The 20796-nt window shown below is 37.4% G+C and overlaps 2 protein-coding genes across 5 annotated transcripts; both read left to right on the plus strand.

The window, feature by feature from the left end:
- The first annotated feature begins 12947 nt into the window (after positions 1-12947).
- LOC127086084 (UDP-glycosyltransferase 88F5) lies at positions 12948-18176 on the plus strand. Of its 4 annotated transcripts, none has more exons than XR_007789392.1 (4): positions 12948-13838; positions 16140-16830; positions 17473-17525; positions 18028-18176. XR_007789392.1 is itself a non-coding variant. In XM_051026773.1 (3 exons), exons 1-2 carry the CDS (start codon positions 13058-13060, stop codon positions 16811-16813), a joined length of 1455 nt encoding a protein of 484 aa, XP_050882730.1. In that variant the 5' UTR covers positions 12948-13057; the 3' UTR covers positions 16814-16830; positions 17188-17667. The 4 variants fall into 4 exon arrangements, 2 of the variants coding, with proteins under 2 accessions (XP_050882730.1, XP_050882729.1); XR_007789391.1 differs by lacking the exon at positions 18028-18176 and adding an exon at positions 17188-17313 and having other exon boundaries at positions 17473-17667; XM_051026773.1 differs by lacking the exon at positions 18028-18176 and having other exon boundaries at positions 17188-17667.
- On the plus strand, positions 18171-20058 carry LOC127086085 (UDP-glycosyltransferase 88F5). The gene is made up of 2 exons (XM_051026774.1): positions 18171-19010; positions 19248-20058. Exons 1-2 carry the CDS (start codon positions 18230-18232, stop codon positions 19919-19921), a joined length of 1455 nt encoding a protein of 484 aa, XP_050882731.1. The 5' UTR covers positions 18171-18229; the 3' UTR covers positions 19922-20058.
- The last annotated feature ends 738 nt before the right edge of the window (positions 20059-20796 follow it).

Below are 20796 nucleotides of genomic sequence, written 5' to 3' on the forward strand. Positions count from 1 at the left end.
TGATTCTCGAGATGCAGCTGAGTGATCTTCTTTTCTTGCTCAAGAAGTCGGGCAATCTCGTCAGGAATCCCTTCAACATCATCTTCGTCCGCTTCGAATACAGGGAATTCAAAATTGGGAGATGACGTCCGATCATTATGTTCAATGGGTTTGAGAAACAACCTGCATAAAGATTTTGATATGAAAAGCTCTTTGAAAATCAAACAAGACAATCGTTATGCAGATGAAAAGATTGCTTTTATTCTTGTTTTTTAGGGTTTTTTGTGATCACCAATTTCATGCAAAAAGCGAAAAGGGAAAACAAATGGAAAAACAAATGTTTAACATGAATTTATTTGAATGAAAATATCATTGCACAAAATGTTGCCAACAATGTCATCACTTCTCCTTTTGGCATGGGAGAAGGGTTTTTAAACAAAGTGATTATTACTCTGACTTATGAACAACTGTAGGAAAGCCCACAGTGACCCAATTGTGATAGATCCCTCCAGGGATGACAACTGTCAGTATCCTTTGCATCAGTGTCATGAACCGGGCCATGTTTGCCCTCATTTCGGCCAATTCTGCTTGAACCTGATCCACACTCCTCTGATGATTGAGTTTGGTTGAGTAGCGGTGCGGACGATGATCAACAATCCTCTCTCAGTCAAAACCCAAAGTGAGAAGTCTCTCCCAAGCATGTCTGCAATGCAAGGATGATATGTGCATGATATGCATATGATGCGAATGCTATTTTATCATGAATGATCCTGAAAAGGATATGAGTATGCGAATTAACTTTCTCTTTTTTATGCATTACTATTTTTTTTTGAAAATAAACATGCTATGATGCAAATGATGCAACATGACTGGTCAGGCTGTGCGTCTCAAGGCACAGGGTCGAAGCTTCAGCTTGAACTCGGAGTCATAATCCGTCTGAAACCCAAAGTCATCTGAGGAACTGTCATCTGAACCCATTCTTAGAAACCAAATCATCATCTGAACGAGTACCCTCAAATTCAGCCCAGGGATCCGAAATAAACGGAACCCTCTGATCAATACCAGGGTCAAACCTCCGGCGTCCAGAAACATATGTCCAGAATTCATAGTCACCATCAGTACCGGGAGTCACCAACTGTACCTGTTAAAATGAACAAACCCTTCCCCACTCACGGGTGTCATCTAGGCCAGGGTAAGGTCGAGAGAAACGCAGCATAAATAACCTTTCGTGGAATATCATCCTGTGCACACCCGATGTATGCACCGATAATATCCCACCAGGGTCTGAACTGCTCGTGATATCAATGTTCCGCTAAGTGGCGCCATACCACCCGCTTCCCATGAATCACTCTATTCCTAGGTTTCCTAGATTTCACTCATAGCCTGGGTATTGGGCCTTTTACCTCGAGTAACTCCCACCCCAAACAGAGAAACACAGCACAACCAGCAGATGAATATGAATAAATGCAAACATTAATGCAAACAATAAATGCAAACAGTAAATGCAAATATATACAAATGAATGCAATAAATAAACACAGCACAAAGCAACCAAACCCTAACCTAGAGAGCGCTAGGAGAGACTCGCTCAGGGAAGATGGACCAGCACAGGTCAACTTCTCGGATATCCCCAGTGGAGTCGCCAGCTGTCGCATCACGCGAAAAACCGGCGGGAAAGAAAGAACAACAGAGCCGCCACCGTGCGTTATTTATCCCAAAAGAGGGAAAGGAAACGCTCAGAGTAAACCTAGGAAAGAACATGGTCTCGCGACCAAAGAGAATGGGTTCGGGAGTCGGTTATGCGAAGGGAAGGTATTAGCACCCCTACGCATCCGTAGTACTCTACGGGATCCACGCACAAAAGGAAGGATAAATTGGTTGCTAAACACTGCTCACACTCACACACACTGGCTGAAAAGAGACAAAAGAAACTGACTGAGACTGACTCGGCAGGATGTCACATCCTGGGCCTACTTAGTCTATCAGGCATAGACATCAGAGTCGAAGTAGTTCGGACTGGGGAAACAACACATGCTCGCTAGGATGTCGCATCCTATGCATACGTATCTTCTCGGACGAGAGAAGAATCAGAGCATTCGTAGCTCGGCTGACACGCACACAAACAAACAAGACACACACAGGAAAACGTGGAGCCCGACTGCCAATCACTGGACTTACATCAGCATCCGAACCAAACACACGCACACTGGAACCCAAATGCCACTCGATGGACTTACATCGGCTTCCAAGCACACAACAACACAACAGGTTGATAGGGAGTCGGGGACTCAGCCTACAACTGTTAAGCACACACACACAAACAGACAGACAGCACATGCTAAGGAGTCAGGGACTCGAGCCTAACATAGGTCAGACAACACACACAAAAGAAAAGAAAGGGCGCCCGGAGAGATCAGCTCAATCTCCTGCCTACATACTTCATCTGGTATGAAGATCAGGGCGATGTAGTTCCCCTACGCAGGGATAAGGATCTAGCCTAACCAGATAACAGAGGGAGACACAACTAGGGAGACTACGACTCGAGCCTAGATGTTATCATGCAAGATCATCCCTAAGTTAAGGTTTCTAGCTAAATGGCACAAGGGCCAACCTATCCTGAACAGACACAGGAAAGAGCAAGGTCTCGATTGCAACTAGGGCAAGAGAAAGGGGATATCTCAATTACAACAGGGGTGAGAGAAAATTGTTAGTGTTAGTGGTTAGTCAAACTCGACAAGACATCGCGTCTAGTGCCTACGTATCTCACCTGAACATGAGAATCAGAGTTGCCGTAGTTCGGCCAAACAACTCTAAACATGGCTCACACAGGGAGCAAGCCACACAGACTTGACTTTGCACAAGGGCAAGTCAAGCACAACCTATCTTGCACAAGGGCAAGTCTAAGCTAAACCTAAAGAGGCAAAGCAAGCAGGCAATCACATGAAGCACCTACAGCATGAAATAAACACACCAACAAGGGGGCTCAAACATCAAGGGTTAGGCACTAGGGCCAACTGGAATGGGGTAAGGGTGCTCTTAACCTTGCCATTGAGGGGCTAAGGTGAAGCAGATGAAAGGATGAAGTGAGGATGAGACCTCACAGCTCTTATCCCTGGCCAGGGAGAGCTCAAGACAGGAATGTGTGGGTTCAGAAAGTGGGAACCCTTCTACACATTTGAAACTGACTCAACTGTGCAATTGTACAAGATCTTGGGTTTGTATCTGCAATGCATCAACACAGTGGTGTGAGCAAAGCGGATGACACACTGAATAGTGGGGGATAGATTGCATATCCCTACCTTCCACCAATTGCCTCTTCACTTAGGAGGACTTTGACTCTATGCAAGGACAAAATTAAACATCCACAAACATTGCCTCTTAAGGAGGACTTCAGACAGTTGCCTGGCCAAGTAACAGGCCAGGTCTTCCAGACTACATGAAGTAGAAGAGACATACCTCAATGCAAATTGCTTATACAAGCAAAGCAAAGCAAAAAGTTCACAAGGAACTAAGCAACTAAAGCACCTGAAACAGTCAAGCAGATGTTAGTATGCAACTTCAAACAAAACAAACAGAAACAGACACCAACAGTCAATTAGGGGGCACAAGGATGTGCAAGGCACAAGGCTTATGGCATGTGAGCCAAGCCACCTACAAAACAAAGAGGTTAGGCAATGATACTTGAGTAAGCTCAATCAAAAGAATTGGTCTTAATGGCCATTTGATGGTCAACCTGAAAACACAAGCTCAAAGGTGAGTAACAGGACCACTAGGACAAGCCTAGGGTCAAAAGTAAATGAGAAAGTTAAAACAGAAAGGGGCAAGTATCCAAAATCATGTTCAAACAATTAGGAAACAAAACCAATTGGGTTCACATTCATATCAATCATCATCATCATTTCATGAACCATTTAGGTCAAAACATGGCAAACAGAAGCTCATAGAAGTCAACAGCAAGACTTAACTCAAAAGCAATCTAAACATTTTCCAAAAATCACCAAATAAATCATGATCAAAACTAACACATAGCATGATAAGCATGTCAAATTTCATCCCATTTGGACAAGTGGAAGGCAGTCAATGAAAATCAGAAAGTCAAAGCAATTTTGAACATGCTCAAAGAAGTCAACCAAACATGCATCAACTTAGAAAAATCATAAGTCAAGAATGGTGTATGATAAATGAATGGGACTAAAACCATGGCAAAGATGAGGATGTCTAATTATCTCATGTAAAATTTCATGACCATCTAATAAAGTATGAGAATTTCACAAATGAAATGGGAACATGTGTCACACAAAGTCAACAATTGACTAGGCAGGGGAGAAAATCTCAAACAATTAGGAAATGCCACAAATAATTCCAAGAAAATTCACATGTAAACTAGACATACAAAAGTAGGTTCATGCAAAAAATCAGATCAATTGGAGGTCAAGAAGCATGGTAATGAAAATCATGAAGTTGGACATCAATGGTGTGACACAAATTGTCACACCCTAATTCAAAAAATCATATCTCACAAACCAGCAATGATAAATTCACAAACTCTACACCAAAATCACCATGAGTGTGTCTAGTTTAAGCACAAAAAATTTGGGAGCCATTGGATACATTCTCATCATTTCACAAATGTTTTGGCAAAGTGTACAAGAATTGGTCACATGTCACAAACCCTAGCCCCATTTAAAAACCATCCATCAAAAAAATTCTGGAAAAATAATGATAAAAAAGTAGAGATCATGATGAACACAACACAAAAAATCCCATTAAATTTGGATTAAAAATGAACAAGTTATGATTTTTGTAAGTTAGGCATGGCAAATGAAACAAACATTACAAAACAAAATGATTAATGGAATAAATAAAGAAACAATGGGGGGTCAACGCCCCGGTCAACGCGCCAACATGGCCAATAGCAGGACGGCATGGCAGCGCTCTTGTTTTAATATATATTTTAGAAGGCGTTAAATAAATGAATTGGCATTGCGCCCCAGTGGTAAAACACTTGGTATTTGAAGCAAAGGTCTGGGGTTCGAATCCCCCTCGCCCCAGGCCTTTTGGCATTTATTTGGCTTATTGTGTAATGGCTTAGCTACAGTAACGAAAGTAATTCCCAGCATCAAATGGCAGCAGCAAAAAAATACTTACAGTAGAATGCAAAATTCCCAGGTCAAAAATTTTTTTTTTTTTTTTTTTTTAAATTCAAGAATAAACATATCAATGTGTACATCTCATCATGTACATTAATAATCCAACCTTCATGTTCACTAAATCAAGCTAACAACCAAGAACCAAACAAAAACATATTTGAGTGTGAAACTTTAAATCCATGTATTTCTCTCAATATGCAACCATTTTCCACAAAATTTATATCAATAGAATCAGGGTGAAAGGAACTTCATGATTGTGTGCTTAAAAACCAAAACTGAGCCACGCGAATTCTAACCTTTTTTGAAGCTTTGGCTATGGCAGTGATGAGTTTGTGGTCTTTTGGCCTTGAAAGGTAAAAACAGAATTTCCTTAGTACTCCAGGAGACGCATGGACGAAGAAATGGAGTTCAATGATGCTTGGTTCTTCTCAAAATCCCAACTGTCATGGAAAGGCTCAATGCGAAAGTTTAAAGAACACAGCTCGAAAATGGTGGTTTGTTAGCTTCAATTCAACTCCAGAAAGTTTATGTATATTGGAACAAAAGAAATCAAGGCAAGTCTTCTCTCTTTTTGAAGTTTTGGACAGATTTTTGAAAATGCATAAAATGAAGGTTTTTAGGGTGAGTGATCAATGGTTTTTCTGCCTAGGCCAAAGGATTTGTGACTGCAATTGGTGCTTCTCATGACAGAAAAATGATGGAGAATATGGTGTTGAGCAAAGCCTTCTCTTTGGAGTTTTTTTTTGGAAAATGGCCAAAGTGATTTTTTATGAATGAAGTTTTTTCTGGTTTTTTTGTGCTGTCCAATGTGGTTCATGTCTGCTATTGGGATTGGTTTTTTGACAGAAAAAATGGTGCACAAAACTGCTATGTGTGAGTACAAAGCATGGCCATGGAAGTATGGATGAAAGTGTCCTTTTTGCCCAATTTCAAGCAAGCAAGCATGGCCTTTGTTTTGCTGGTTTTTTGGCTGCAAATTGAGGCTTCAAACTGACAGAAAAATGATCAAGAATGCTGCTAGAAGTACCAAGCATGGCAAGGTTCATGGGAGTATGGAGTAGCATAGTGAAACTTGTACTTTTTCCAAATTTCAAGCAACTAAGTAATGGCCTCATGTACTGCATAATTTGACTTGGCAAACATGTTTTAAATGATATTTTTGAGCTGTTCCAATTGGCCAAATGTTAGAAAAATGTTTATATCAAAAAGTCAAACATTGGTCAAACTTGCATTTAAATGAGATAAGTCAAAAAATGCCATTTTGATTGGTGAAGTTTTGGCACATGAAATTTATATTTTTGGAAAGAGGGTATCAAATGTGACTTGTAGGAAAAAACCCCACCAAAATTGGCCAAATGGTTTGAGAGATATGGCCCTTTGAAGTTCAAGATTTTCTGAAATCGATTCGATCATAACTTGCCAACCACACATGGGAGTTGAGAGTTCTTGGACTTTTTGGAAATGGGAGAACAAGATCTTCAACTTTCATGTTGGGCAAAAATTCATTTGAAGCTTGTATCATGATGTAAGTTGGAGGATCAAGACTTTCCATTTTTGGTAAGTTTCAGTTACAGGTCCAGTTTCCATTTTTGGAAATTTCTGATTTGGCTTCAAATTCTTCCATGATGGTGTTTGACATGTTATATGAGGACTATTTGGCCATGAATGAACTCTCACAAACCAATTCCAATCATCAAATCACTGATTAAATGGACAGTTGACCAATAGTTGACTTTTAGGGTTTCTGACTGATTGTGCATTGACTGATGACTTCCAAACCCTAATTCCTTGATAATTTGACTTCAAATGATATCCCAAGTTGTATGAACTCTTGATTATTGATCATGGTGCCCAAATTCCACAAGAATGGCCACCATCCACTGCTTTGACCGACTGTTGACTTTTTAGGGTTTTTGACTGTCTGTGTATGAACTGATGATCTCCAAGCCTTCAACCCTTGACATGAACACTTCAAATAGACCTCCAAGTCATGTGAGTTTGTTAGACAAACCCTAAGGCCTTGGTTCAATGAGAAATTCCTTTGCTTGCTTGGTTGACTGATCTCCTGATCAGTTTGACCTAATTCCTTGATTGGCTTGCACTTGAGGCAAATGGGACAATGCAAATGCTATGCAATGGACCATGATATGCTATGACCTAATGTGAAAATGTATGCATAATGATAGGTGCAAATTTGAGGTGCTACAGGGGGCAAGGCTAGTCTCGAAGCAATGGTATCTTCACTTAAGACAGTAGGGTCGAAATCTATACCATTGGGGTGAAGACCAACAATGGCTGCTGCGTCGAAAAGAGTAGGCGTAACCATCCCACAAGGAAGGTGGAAGGTGTTGTAAGTACTATCCCAAAAATAGAGAGAAGCCAAAAGCATATTTGGACAGATATTGGGTCCTACTCTCGACAACTGGATAAGGTCGAAAATGCCTACTTCTTTCCAAAAAGATCCTTTAACTTTTTCGATTTTATCTAACCAAGATATGTAGTCAGAAGGATCTTTCGACCATGGGCAGGTTCTAAATATCCTGGGAAAATTCAAATAGGCTAAGTCCAACTCTCCAATATCTGTCGAACTTGATGAATCTTTCTGTTCTACAACTTTCTCTTTAGGCTGAGGTTTTCTTCCAGCGCCTATGGGTTTTGTGTGAAAGTAAGATGGAAAAAACTCTCTTAAACGCTCTGGTTTAATCTCTAGGTTCGGAAGGGGACCTAACATAGCGTGATAATTTCCAGAAATAAGAACAGGGATTAGTACCTGAGATTTATAGATGCAGTCTTTTTCCTTTTCATTTGGAGGCTCCGGAACATACTGTTGATTTCCTATGGTCATTGGCCCTTTTAAATCATGCACGGGAGGAAAAGATAAGTCTTGTTTCTTCTTGGAGTGTTTACTGCTTGAGGGTTTTTGAGGCGCCATTGCTGAAAAAACTGAAGAAGATTTCTCAGAAAATGTGAAAAGCTTGAGAAATGGGTATGAAAAAAGGAAATCTGAAACGTGAAAAGGTTTAAAGAACAGGTTTATGGGTATTTATAGGAAGAAGATGTTGAAACGTTTTTGGTAATGGTGTTAGTGGGACACGTGGCCATCTCTGATAGAAATAATGAAGAGGTAGAAGTTGAAAAGAAACCATGATGTGAGGAAATGATGGAAGTAGACTGTGAACGTGGGCTAGACGTGACATTTTGGAGAAAGTGTAATGATGAATTTGCATTGGAAATTGAGATTATCAGAATTACATTTAATGAGGTTTAAGTGACATGGCATCAAAGCACTGATTGACAACAAATGACTGTTTCTCCTAGAACAAACAGTCGAAACGTCTTTGCTGGGGGGCAATTTGTATACGTGCGTTTTCGACGCCATGAGATTTGGTGTAAAAGTGATGTTTTCGACAAATGATGACATGGGTTGGAACGATTTGATTAGTATGGTTCGACACTTCGACAAAATGGAGGTTTCGTCATTTCGACAAAGATATTTGCAACTAGTAAGATACTTTCGACAAGATACGGAAGGCATTACAGTGTGTTGGTAATTCGACAAAATCCTGAAGGAAGACGTCATTTCGACTTAAAAGTAAATTTGAATTTAAAAGGTTGTGACGATTGGCAGAAGACGCGTGGAAGCATCTGGCGAAAGGAGGAAAGCCATGTGTCGTAGTTTTAGGATTTAGTCGTTAATGACAGTTATGTTATTTGTGTATATATAGGGTAGTTATTATCTAAAAACCCGTGTGAAAAATTACTTATACAAAATTCCTGAAAACACTCAAAGTACCCGTGTGAGAGAAAAGAGTCACATTTGGAAAATGTATGTGTAAACAAACACCAATTCTTTCAAAGTTTATTTTATAAAGTTCAAAGTTCTTTACCGATTCCTTTTATGTTTTCCAGTCATTTATCTTTCTGCACTTTCTACTTTTCGACACTTTACATTTCATCAGTTAACTTCTGCCATTTACTTTATCTTGTTAAATTTACATCTACGTAGCATTGTAATCAACACATTTCGACGTAAAACACTTAGAGAAACAGAACTGAAAGATATGGAAGTAATTTTAAACATCTTCAAGACCATCTAGATTTGCACATGTCCTAGGATTTGTGTGGTTGATCCTGCAAGTAACCCAATTCTACACGTTTTGGTAAACCAGAGGTTGTTCGCCAAATTTCACAGCGAACAGCAACATGATATATTCTTATATTGCGGAAGATCTACAGAACGAGATAAGCCACTCCTATTTTAAGGTGTCTTGGGGAACACAAGATCACCTTGGTCTTAGTTAAATTTCATCAAGGGGCCAGCGACAACCATATTATGGGTGAGCCTTGGCCCACAATCTGTTAAGAGCAGGTTACTATTGACCTTCATTAATGAAAGACAACATGTCTTTCGTCATGAAATGTAAGAAATTCCAGAGACATGTTAATCTACCAGTGAATTCCTATTCAGGACTCCCCCTGAATATGAGACCCCTCTCACCTTATCTCAAACACTCACCCAAGTTCTTGGACATTTACAATAGCTATGAATGATGGAACAACTTACAACTCAAAATTACTCTACTGTTTTTTTAACATATGACTATGACTAGCGAATATAGTTTAACAACACAAAATGAAAACAAACCAAAAAAATTCAACACAACTAAACACGCCTTGCTTGTTTCTCAAGATCTGACTATTATAGAATTGAGAGCTCATTTTTAAATAGCAACATAGTCCAACTGTAAAGCCCATTAGGGTTTGAATCTTTAGATGCGGCTGGACCAATCCTATAAGCGCATGATAACAAATCTGAATTAATTTGATTTTAAATAATTGATTTGATAAATCTTCATTATATCAGATTTCTTCTTTTTCAATCTTGGTGAACGATCTTTTAGGAAACCTTATATATTCCAAAAATCACATAAAATAATTAAACAAGATTAGACAAATATAGAAAAAAAATCTTCAAATAGCGCGAGTCCACTAAATATAAACTGGCTTATGGGCAAGGTAGAATGTTTCATAATCCGTGGAATATCTTGCTCCACATGTTGCTTCATGGTTTGAACTCACAAAGACATAATATATCACAAAATGTCATGACATATTGCTCCATATGTTTCCTATTATAATGATGCCAATAAGATGTAACAACGATTTCCCCCCTTTATCCATTTTTTAGGAAAATACAACATGCAAGATGTGCAACATAATGCTACAGGAAAACTTCATGACATGCTTAAGATATTATCAGAGAGCAGCAAAAATAGACATAACATGCATGCATAACTAAAGCTTATAGATACACATGTAGAATGAACAACAAGCCTTTTCCAAGGATCTAAGAGCTTGAATTGCATAAATTTGTCTTGCATAGTGTCACCATCATCAAACTAAACTATCCTAACCCTTTTTGCCTCAAAATGGGCAAGGGGTAACAAAATCAGAATTATCCAAAGATAAACAACCCAAGATGGGGAACCGCACACGCGTTTCCTTGTGTAGTCAGATATGTGATATCAAATTTAGAATTTTGGGGATCGCAATGTTTGGGGACATGATTCCTAACAAACTGTCTGTAGCTAAATTTCAAAGAACTAGGATTAACACCGACAACATTCTCAACACTCAATATGTTAGAATTTTGCTTAATCAGAACACCAAAAATAAGAGAAGGAAAATCTATAAATAACTTCACAGCAAATGCTTATGCTTGTTTCAAAATCTACTAAAAAATGTACTTTTCAAAGTTGAAAGTAGCCTTAGTTCCTATTTGATATAGAAATATAGAAAGGGAATGGGTGATACCTAAACTATGATTAGTAGGAGCCCAATTGGAGACTCCAATTTTGTTAAGTATCACATACTTCACACTTAGACTAGAATCAGGGAGAAAATATTTACTTGCCCATTCCTCATGCATAATTCTAATGATATTATGGGAAACGACCTTCAGTGGATGAATCCTATCTGCAGTGATCAACTTACCTCTTCAAAGTTATACATTAATTATAGTAAGGGAAAACCCAAAACGACAACTTCTAACATAAACCTCCCTGAAGTCTTTGCTTCAAACATTATTGAAATCTTTGGGGATGTTGACAATAAATTCCTTGGTAAGCTTTGGATAAAAAGGTCCAATGTTGTATAATGTTTTCATTATTTGAGAATCTTCAAGGAGATTTATAATTTCTTGGTACTCTAAAAATTCTTTTGAAAGTTCCCTCTCAGAGATATCCTCTTACGATAAACAAACTTCTATATATTTGTAACCCATTTAGGTGCAAACAACACATATGTATGGGGAAAACTTTATCAAAGAAAGGAAATTCACTACTTTTAATTAGCACACTTAGTCTTCTATGAACATCAACTTCATGAAGTTCAATGACTCTTCCTAATCCTAGTGACTTTTTATTTAGGTCCCCCCCTAAATATGAGAACTCCTCTCACTTTCTCTCAATCATTAATCCCAAGTGATTAATTTCAATAACGACCCTATTGAATGTTGAATATTACAACTAAACTAAGACAAACCAAAAATTATGCCAAGTTAATGAAACATAGAGTGGTGTACACAAAGATTCAATCATAATCCAGTTATGGCATTAGCGGGAATACAAGTTACAAAGACTCAAAACCCTAGCACAAAGATTGTAAACCTCATGCACAAAATCCATGTCACAAACGTGAGATCGAGCCTCCTTATATAACAATGTCTTCTGGGATTTTCTCCATTGGGTATTTGATTTGATTTAGTCTAGAAAATAGCTGATTCAGTTGGATATGCTATCCTCCTTGATTGTCTCCAACAAAAGATATGATCTTCTCCAAAAAAATAGAGAATGGGACCGTTGAGTTCAACAACAGATGAAATTATGGTTGACATTTGGTCATGGAACCGGAAGCCATTGTTGTTTCTTGAAAATTTCTGAGTGAAAAGCTTTTAAAAATGAAGATTGCATAAAGTTTGAAGAATTTTATGGGTCTGAGAAAGAAGAAAATAGCAAAAGAGAAGAAGAAATGAAAATGAAGCATATATATAGCCATAAAGAGAAGAAGAAATGAAAATGAAACATATATATATATATATATATATATATATATATATATATATATATATATATATATATATATATATATATATATATATATATATATATATATATATATATATATATATATAGCCATAAAGAGGGAAAAAACTTTTCAATTTCCCTCTAAGAGAATTTGGACAAGTGGTACATCTGAAGCGACAAATGGCATTTAAATTTTTTTGGAAAAAAATTAAAATTAAATGATTTTTAATTTAATTTAATTTTGTGGTCCATTAATGTCCTAGGAAAACAGAGTAACGATGGAAATCTGCACGCACGTTTGTGACATAACAATTTGGTAAGAAGTGGTCATGATGACTATGACGTGTACATGCTAATGAATAGTGTCGAGTAGTCACAACAAACACCATCTTCTTCCATCTTTTCTATATGGTCGAAAGTGCCATTTTTTGGAGGCATCTCTTAGCCTGAAAATTTCAACACGAAGAATACGTTTGAAAATGCCAAGTGTTAAGAGTCTTAAACATGGTTTCGACATACTAGCTAGGTCGACTAAATATGGTTCGACTAGTTCATCAGACGATATAAGGTATATGGTATTTTGAAATATATGAAGCCTCGTTTAGAGGAGTCTCATGAACAAATCTACAATATTAGGATGACTCTCTCTTCCAAACATATGTTCAAAATCTCGAAAAGGGTTATGCAAATTAAGTGAATTATTTACTCTAGCCTATATTATAATGTATTATATCTGTAAAAATGAATTATAGTAGTACCAAGCACTATCGAAATAAAAAGGAGTATCCATCAAGTCAAACTCAGTCACACCATTTGTGTTGAGTTTGTGACGAAATTAAGAAGATGGAAGAAACAAGCACAGCAATAGTAATGTATCCATCACCAGGCATAGGTCACATAATCTCCATGGTAGAATTAGCCAAACTTCTCATTCATCATCATCATCATCATCATCAATTCTCCATTACAATCCTTCTCACTACCGGCTTCGCAGACGATCCATCCATCGATTCTTACATTAACCGAATCTCAACCTCCCATCCTTCAATCACCTTCCACCGTTTCCCTTCCCTCACCGTTACTCACTCCAACAAACAAACCATGGCCGCCACCGCATTCCACTTCATCAAATCAAATTCCGTCAACGTAGAATCCAAACTCCGTCAAATCTCTCAAACCTCCCTTATCAAGTCCTTCATCATCGACCTCTTCTGCACCTCGGCTATGGAAATAGCTTCCGAAATTGGAATCCCGGTTTACTATTTCTTCACTTCTGGTGCTGCGGTTCTTTCTCTGTATTCCTACTTCCCGAAGATTCATACTCAAACGACGGCGTCGTTTAGGGATATGGTTGGAGTTGAGATTGTTGCGCCGGGAAATACCGCGTTGAGTGCGGTGATGATGCCTGAACCGGTGCTTGATAGGGAAGATCCTGCTTATTGGGAGATGTTGTATTTCTGTCAGCATCTTTCCATGGCGAAGGGAATTGTGGTGAATACGTATCGTGAATTGGAAGTTGCGGCGGTTAAGGCGGTTGAGGATGGTGCCTGTTTCCCGGATCGGAAAACAAGTCCTCCTCCTGTTTACTGTATCGGACCGTTGATTGCTCACGCTCAACAACCAGGTCAGTTGACTCGACTGCTATGTTGAATAATGATGAATCCGACGCCGTTAATATATAAAATATAGAATTTGACGATAGGATTTGACTCTGTATCCATCTACTATTGAAAGAGTTAAATGTCTTTAATCTTTCATTATCAATATTGCTTCAACACATGTTTAACCTTTTTAGATGTGAGTGAAATTTGTTCAGAAATGTATAAGGTGTGTTGAAGCAAAGAAAAAAACAATTTTACGTTGAAACACTTGTTTGAAATTGTTAGACACTTGTAGTATGAGTGTCATACATCGATTAGAGATACTTGTCTGTCTGATAGTACGATTTTCATACAAGTGTCGGACACCGACATGTGCTGGACACCGTGACACGTCAGCTCCTAGAGGTGTCTGTTGCTTCAGAGGTTTAATTTAGTGTAATGTTGAATATTCTAGAAGGGTGTAGAAGAAATGAAATAGAGTTAATAAGGATATTCTCTGATTTTAGGGAATTTCTTTTAGGAGAGGTGGGGGAGGGATTAGAGAAGGCACTCAGAAATATTGCTAGAGTTGGTTAGAAGCTTTGCTCTGGAATCTTTGGCTCTAGTTTATCATTTCCTTTTCTGTTTTGCCACCATTGTAGAGCCCTTAAGCTCATCCATATCTATTCAATAACATAGATCTGTTACCTTAATTTTCTGGGTTCTATCAAACTCGATCATTGGATTAATATAAGGGCTGAGAAAATTTAGCTACTAAATAATCCAACCGTAGACTTTGAGTTGTATTGAGCCGCAAGTATTCATTTTGATATTTTGATCTACATAATTTAAAGTGTGAATTTGCTTTAAACTGTAGTTTGAGTAAAATATCCTTTGATTATCAAACTAATAATTGATATCTGTACACATATAATAAATTATGCGGGTTTCCTCCAACCTTTGATATTTTCAATTTAATGACTAGTTTTAAATGAAACTTCATAATAGGTGAAAAAATTAAGAGAATGAGGGATATACATAAAAAAAATGTAAAAGTGATATGAAGCCATATTAGTGTTTCCTCAATTTTTTAGTAGCCATATTAGTGAGATTTGAATGCCAACCTTACAAGCATTGTTGTTAAACTCGGATAATGGCGAGGCGCGGCCATCTTAAAAAATGGAACTGAACGGGAACGCGGAATGGAACAGGTGTTATTTTAGTGAGCGGACATTAATATATTTACTACTAACACACATCACACATAATTGTTAAAAACTAAAATGAATTACTCAAAATTCATGAAGCATTCATAATTAAAAATAAAAACCATAAGTCTTAAACAAAACATACTTTCAAATGTCAATAAAATTCAAAGAAACAAACACTTAATTAAAGCATCTAATAAAAGTTCAAGCATCATGTGGAATGTTAGCTGAGAAGATGAATGGAAGCAAGACGGAGAAGAATAACAGAGAGAAAGTGAGTGAAAGGTGTGAAGCAAAGAGAGATGCATGCATTGTAGATTCAAAAGCTACTGAGAGCTGTAATAGGGTGTTTTTTCGATGTTAAAATGTCCAAAATAGCCCTCTCAGCAACTTTAAAATTAAGGGAAAAACCAGACACGGCAGTCTTGGCTGTTCCAAGCCGCGTCACCACCTTTCCGTGCCTCTCCCGTTACCGATTTTTCGGCCAATACGGCTGTGTCGCCCGACTGTGCCGTTCCGGCGCGATCTGACAAATTTTTGGCCACTGTGCCGTTCCGCGTCGATATATCGGCCGTTCTGGACGAGTTTAACAAGCTTACAAGTATTTATAAAATAAGTTTATATATTTTTGTTTATCGAAAATTTCATTTAATTTTATAGTACTACTTGTGAAGAATTAACTTACATAATAAAGGTATAATCTCAAAGTTGTTTATGAAAAAATGAAATAAGTGGTTTTATGATAAAATTTAAAACAGAGGTTTAAACCTTGTACTAGAGACTTTCATTTATAAGTTCTTGCAAGAGTATTTTTATTCCTTCTTGTAAGAGTGACTTATGAGTTCATTCAAAACTTAGTCAAAACCTTATACTAAAGAAAATTTCCAAAATTTTGTGTTGTTATTTTGGTCATCCCAAAATTAGTTTATCATCAATGCAGTGAAAGTACAACTTATCCTTACAATGGAATTTGTTTAATACCCTTTAAGCCTTGAAATCTATTTGTTTTACTTATCCGTCTGTAATTTAAACTTATAGCAACTCTTGTGCTTGTCTTGTCTTGTTCTTCATGATTATAATGAAGTTATCTTTACTATAAAAATAAGATGAAGCAATGATTGTTTGCATGAAAATCAGATGAAGCAACGGGCAGAGAAAATTGCTTATCATGGCTAGATAAACAACCGAGTAGAAGCGTTGTGTACTTGTGTTTTGGAAGTCGTGGATCGTTCTCTGTGGCACAGTTGAAGGAGATAGCTGAAGGGTTAGAGAGGAGTGGGCACAGATTTTTATGGGTTGTGAAGAGGCCAATACAAGAACATCTTGGAAAGAATCAAGTTCATGGTACTGCAGGGGAGTTTGAGTTGAGTTCTGTTTTGCCAAGTGGGTTTATAGAGAGAACCAAAGAAAGGGGTCTGGTTGTAAGGTCGTGGGCTCCACAGGTGGAGGTGCTGAGCCGCGAATCAGTCGGTGGGTTTGTGAGTCACTGCGGCTGGAACTCGGTGCTGGAAGGGGTGGTTGCTGGAGTTCCAATGATTGCATGGCCATTGTATGCAGAGCAGCATGTTAATAGGAATGTGATGGTGGAGATCATGAAGGTCGCTGTTGCAGTGGAGCAAGGGAGAGGGGATGGGTTTGTGAGTGGAGAAGAAGTGGAGAAGAAGGTACGGGAGTTGATGCAATCTGAGAGAGGGACAGAGATAAGGGAAACGATTTTGAAATTCAAAGAGATGGCTAGTGATGCACTTGGAGAATTTGGGTCATCCACAAAAGCACTTTCCAACCTGGTTCAAACATGGAACAATAACTAATTCCATTGTGATAAGTTGTAAGTACTATTATTGATTAATATTGTAAATGTGTAATGGAACTGGATATCTTCTGCTCTTTTGCAAGGTAAGTTTTGCATTTTTGTTGTAGCGGCTGCATTGCATTATTTTGCTTCTATATTATTTTAGAAATAATATTACAAATGTAGACTCCAATATCCAAACTGCTCCTGCACCATTTGTCCATGCGTACTTCATCCTCTTTCATTTTTAGGTCCATTTATGTTGTATTACTCTGTGCCTAGTAGTTATTGCAACTGATTTTAACGAAGAAAATATGGATTCCAAACTGTTTACCCGTGCTACTCATTAATCAGTATTGGTCTGACTTCTGATAGAGGTTGTTCAATTTCAAGGTGCACTGTGAATCCCCAGTCCTTGTCCACTTCTACTCGTTAGTCTTAACTTAAGATCGGTTTAGATTGGCTTATTTGAGATTGTTTGAGAGAGCTTATGGAAAAAGCTTACAACATGTGATGTCTGTGAGTTGTTTTTAATTCATTTTCATAAACTCTTCATCATAGCTTATGAAAGCAGCTTATAAGAAAACAATTTAACTTTATTTTATCTTTTGTTAACGAAATAGCTTATACTTTTGCACTTATTTGATAAGCACTTAATTAAATTGTTTACTTAAACAGGACTTTGGACTTATTTTGGATGAGCTTTTAGCCTTTGAAAGCTTCTCAATAAGGTATCTAAATCCTGCTTGAAATGCTCATAGATCTTGATTAAAGTTTTTATTTTAGTCTCTCTATCCCACAATGAGGCAGTACATAAATATTTCATCAAGAGTCTGCATCACCCTCAAGTCAATGTATTTAACTTCGCATTTATTGTCATGGTGAATACAATACAATATAATTGATAAGGTTGGTTTAGTAAAATTATACTATTATCTTTCTTTCATTTAGAATATTCCCTTAATATATGTCCTTCATTGTGAGATGGAGGGATTATTTTAAAGGACAAAATTTAGATGTATTTCATTATGTGTTTTTGGTGAATAACGTTTTTATGAAAGTATGACAAAAAATGGATATTCTATATCCTAACAGAAGAAGTCATTATAATGATGAATATGTTAAGTGAATCTTTGTAGTTGGTATATCTAAATCCACATATTATTAATTAATCTGATGATTTTGTCTTCTATCCTCTTTTCCACTCTTAGACTTTATTCTCTCTACTTCTAGGCCGGCAGTGTGTCAGTTACATCATTCTTCATCACAATTTATTACTATATATGGTTAGTTATATATCATATATAGTATAATAGTATCATCAACCACAAAACCCCAAGAAAGAAAAAACTATCCACCAAATCAAAAATACTGCATTCCACTTACTCAGACCATTTATGTTGTGCTTGTGACCAAAGTAACTTACCAAAGAAAGATGGAAGAAACAACAACAACAACAATAGTGATGTATCCAGCACCAGGCATAGGTCACATAATTTCAATGGTAGAATTAGCCAAACTTCTCATTCTCCAACAACAACAACACTTCTCCATCACAATCCTTCTCAGCACTGGCTTCTTTGACAATCCATCCATTGATTCTTACATTAACCGCATCTCAACATCTCACCCTTCCATCACCTTCCACCGTTTCCCTTCCGTCACTGCACTCATTCGATCCAACACACAAAGCTTAGCTGCAACTGGATTCAAATTCATCAAATCAAACAACATCAATGTCGAATCTAAACTCCGTCAAATCTCTCAAACCTCCGTTATCAAATGCTTTATCATCGACCTCTTTTGCTCTTCTGCAATGGAAATAGCTTCCACCATGGGAATCCCTGTTTACTACTTCTTCACTTCTGGAGCAGCGGTTCTTGCTCTGTATTCTTACTTCCCGAAGATTCACAGCGAAACAACCGCATCGTTTATTGAAATGGTTGGAGTTGATATTGTGGCGCCGGGAAATGCGTCTTTGAATGCGGTGCTGATGCCAGAAATGGTACTTGATAGGGAAGATCCTGCTTATTGGGAGATGTTGTATATGTGTGAGCATATTTCGCTGGCGAAGGGAATCGTGGTGAATACGTTTCTTGAACTTGAAACTATAGCGGTGAAGGCCATTGTAGATGGTACATGTTTTCCGGATCTTGGAAGTAATCCTCCTCCCATTTACTGTATCGGACCATTGATTGCTGACCCTCAACAACCAGGTCAGTTGACTGCTACTGTTATCTTTTATATTTATTGTCATTACAAAACTTCGAATTGGCTTGGATTATATTTTGATGAAAGGTGAATAATAATGAATGGCAAGTTGTTTATCATATTTGTTTATCTGTAATTTAAACTCAACACTTTTTGTGCTGCTCTTGTTTTGTTCTTTATAACTGTAATGAAGTTTTATGTCTACTAACAAATGAAGCATTGATTGTTTGAATGAAAATCAGATGAAGCAAAGGACAACAAAGATTGCTTGTCATGGCTAGATAAACAACCGAGTAAAACTGTAGTGTACTTGTGTTTTGGGAGCCGTGGATCGTTCTCGATGGCCCAGTTGAAGGAAATAGCTGAAGGGTTAGAGAGGAGTGGACACAGATTCTTATGGGTTGTGAAGAGGCCAATACAAGAACATCTTGGAATGAACCAAGTTCACGATACAACAGTGGAGTTTGAGTTGAATTCTGTTTTGCCTAGCGGGTTTATAGAGAGAACCAAAGAGAGGGGCCTGGTGGTAAGGTCGTGGGCTCCACAAGTGGAGGTGCTGAGCCGCGAATCAGTCGGAGGGTTTGTGAGTCACTGCGGCTGGAACTCGGTGCTCGAAGGAGTGGTTGCTGGAGTTCCAATGATTGCATGGCCATTGTATGCAGAGCAGCATGTTAATAGGAATGTGATGGTGGAGGACATGAAGGTGGCCGTCGCGGTGGAGCAAAGGGAAGGAGATATGTTTGTGAGTGGAGAAGAAGTGGAGAAGAGGGTGAGAGAGTTGGTGGACTCTGAGAGAGGGAGAGAGATAAGGGAGACAAGTTTGAAGTTGAAAGACATGGCTAGGGATGCACTTGGAAAATTTGGGTCATCCACAAAAGCACTTTCCAACTTGGTTCAAACATGGAATGATAACTAATTCCATTGTGCCAATGTGGAAGGTAAAATTTTCATTTTTAATTGTTGTTGCTTCTAAGTTTTATCTTATAATAGAAATCTACTTCAAATTCAAACTTATGTTAACTGTTTATAGTTTATATGAAAGTAGTTTGATTACATTTTATTGTTTTAAATAGTTAGTATTTATATTATAAATGGTTAATTAAGTTATTTATTCTAATAGGATTTTGGACCCATTTTAGATGAACTTGTAGTTTTGAAAGCTTAAAGTATTATAAATATCCATATATGTATAAGAAGAATTTAAATAAAGAAGCACTTGTAAAAGAGTTATATTAAAATAATTGAAACTTTTCAATTTTTAATACAACATTAACTACACAATTTTTCCTTCCATTTTTTCTATTTTATACTACCTGTTATACCCCCGAATTCAATTTTTCCTACTTTCTAATCAATACTAATTTGTATTAATTTAGTACAAATGTTATCTTTTAATCAATTATATCGATTTAAGTGTAATTTATATGAGACTTGATAGTTAGAATAGTCGTTCCAGAAAATTTTCCCTTATTTCTCCTAAGGGCTTCATAAAGAGTTACTACTAATTCAAACTCACTAGTCTCCTGTTTATTTGCTATTGCAACTGAGTTATTTGAAAGACACTAGCAACTAGCAAGCATTGGACTGGCTCTCTTTTGGTGTTCATTTGGTCTGTTTGAGAGATTTTATCTTGCCATCCCAATCTTGCCCTGAGACCCTCTAATTTTCATAATAGCAAAAATACTCTTTTTATTATTTGTTTTTCAAAAATTCACATTAAAAAAAAGTAGGTATTTTGATGCTGACTTATTGGATATTTTGGAAAAATACGACATTTTTTTGGGTATGAGT

Source organism: Lathyrus oleraceus, chromosome 5, assembly GCF_024323335.1.
Source record: "Lathyrus oleraceus cultivar Zhongwan6 chromosome 5, CAAS_Psat_ZW6_1.0, whole genome shotgun sequence".
Lineage (NCBI taxonomy): Eukaryota > Viridiplantae > Streptophyta > Magnoliopsida > Fabales > Fabaceae > Lathyrus > Lathyrus oleraceus.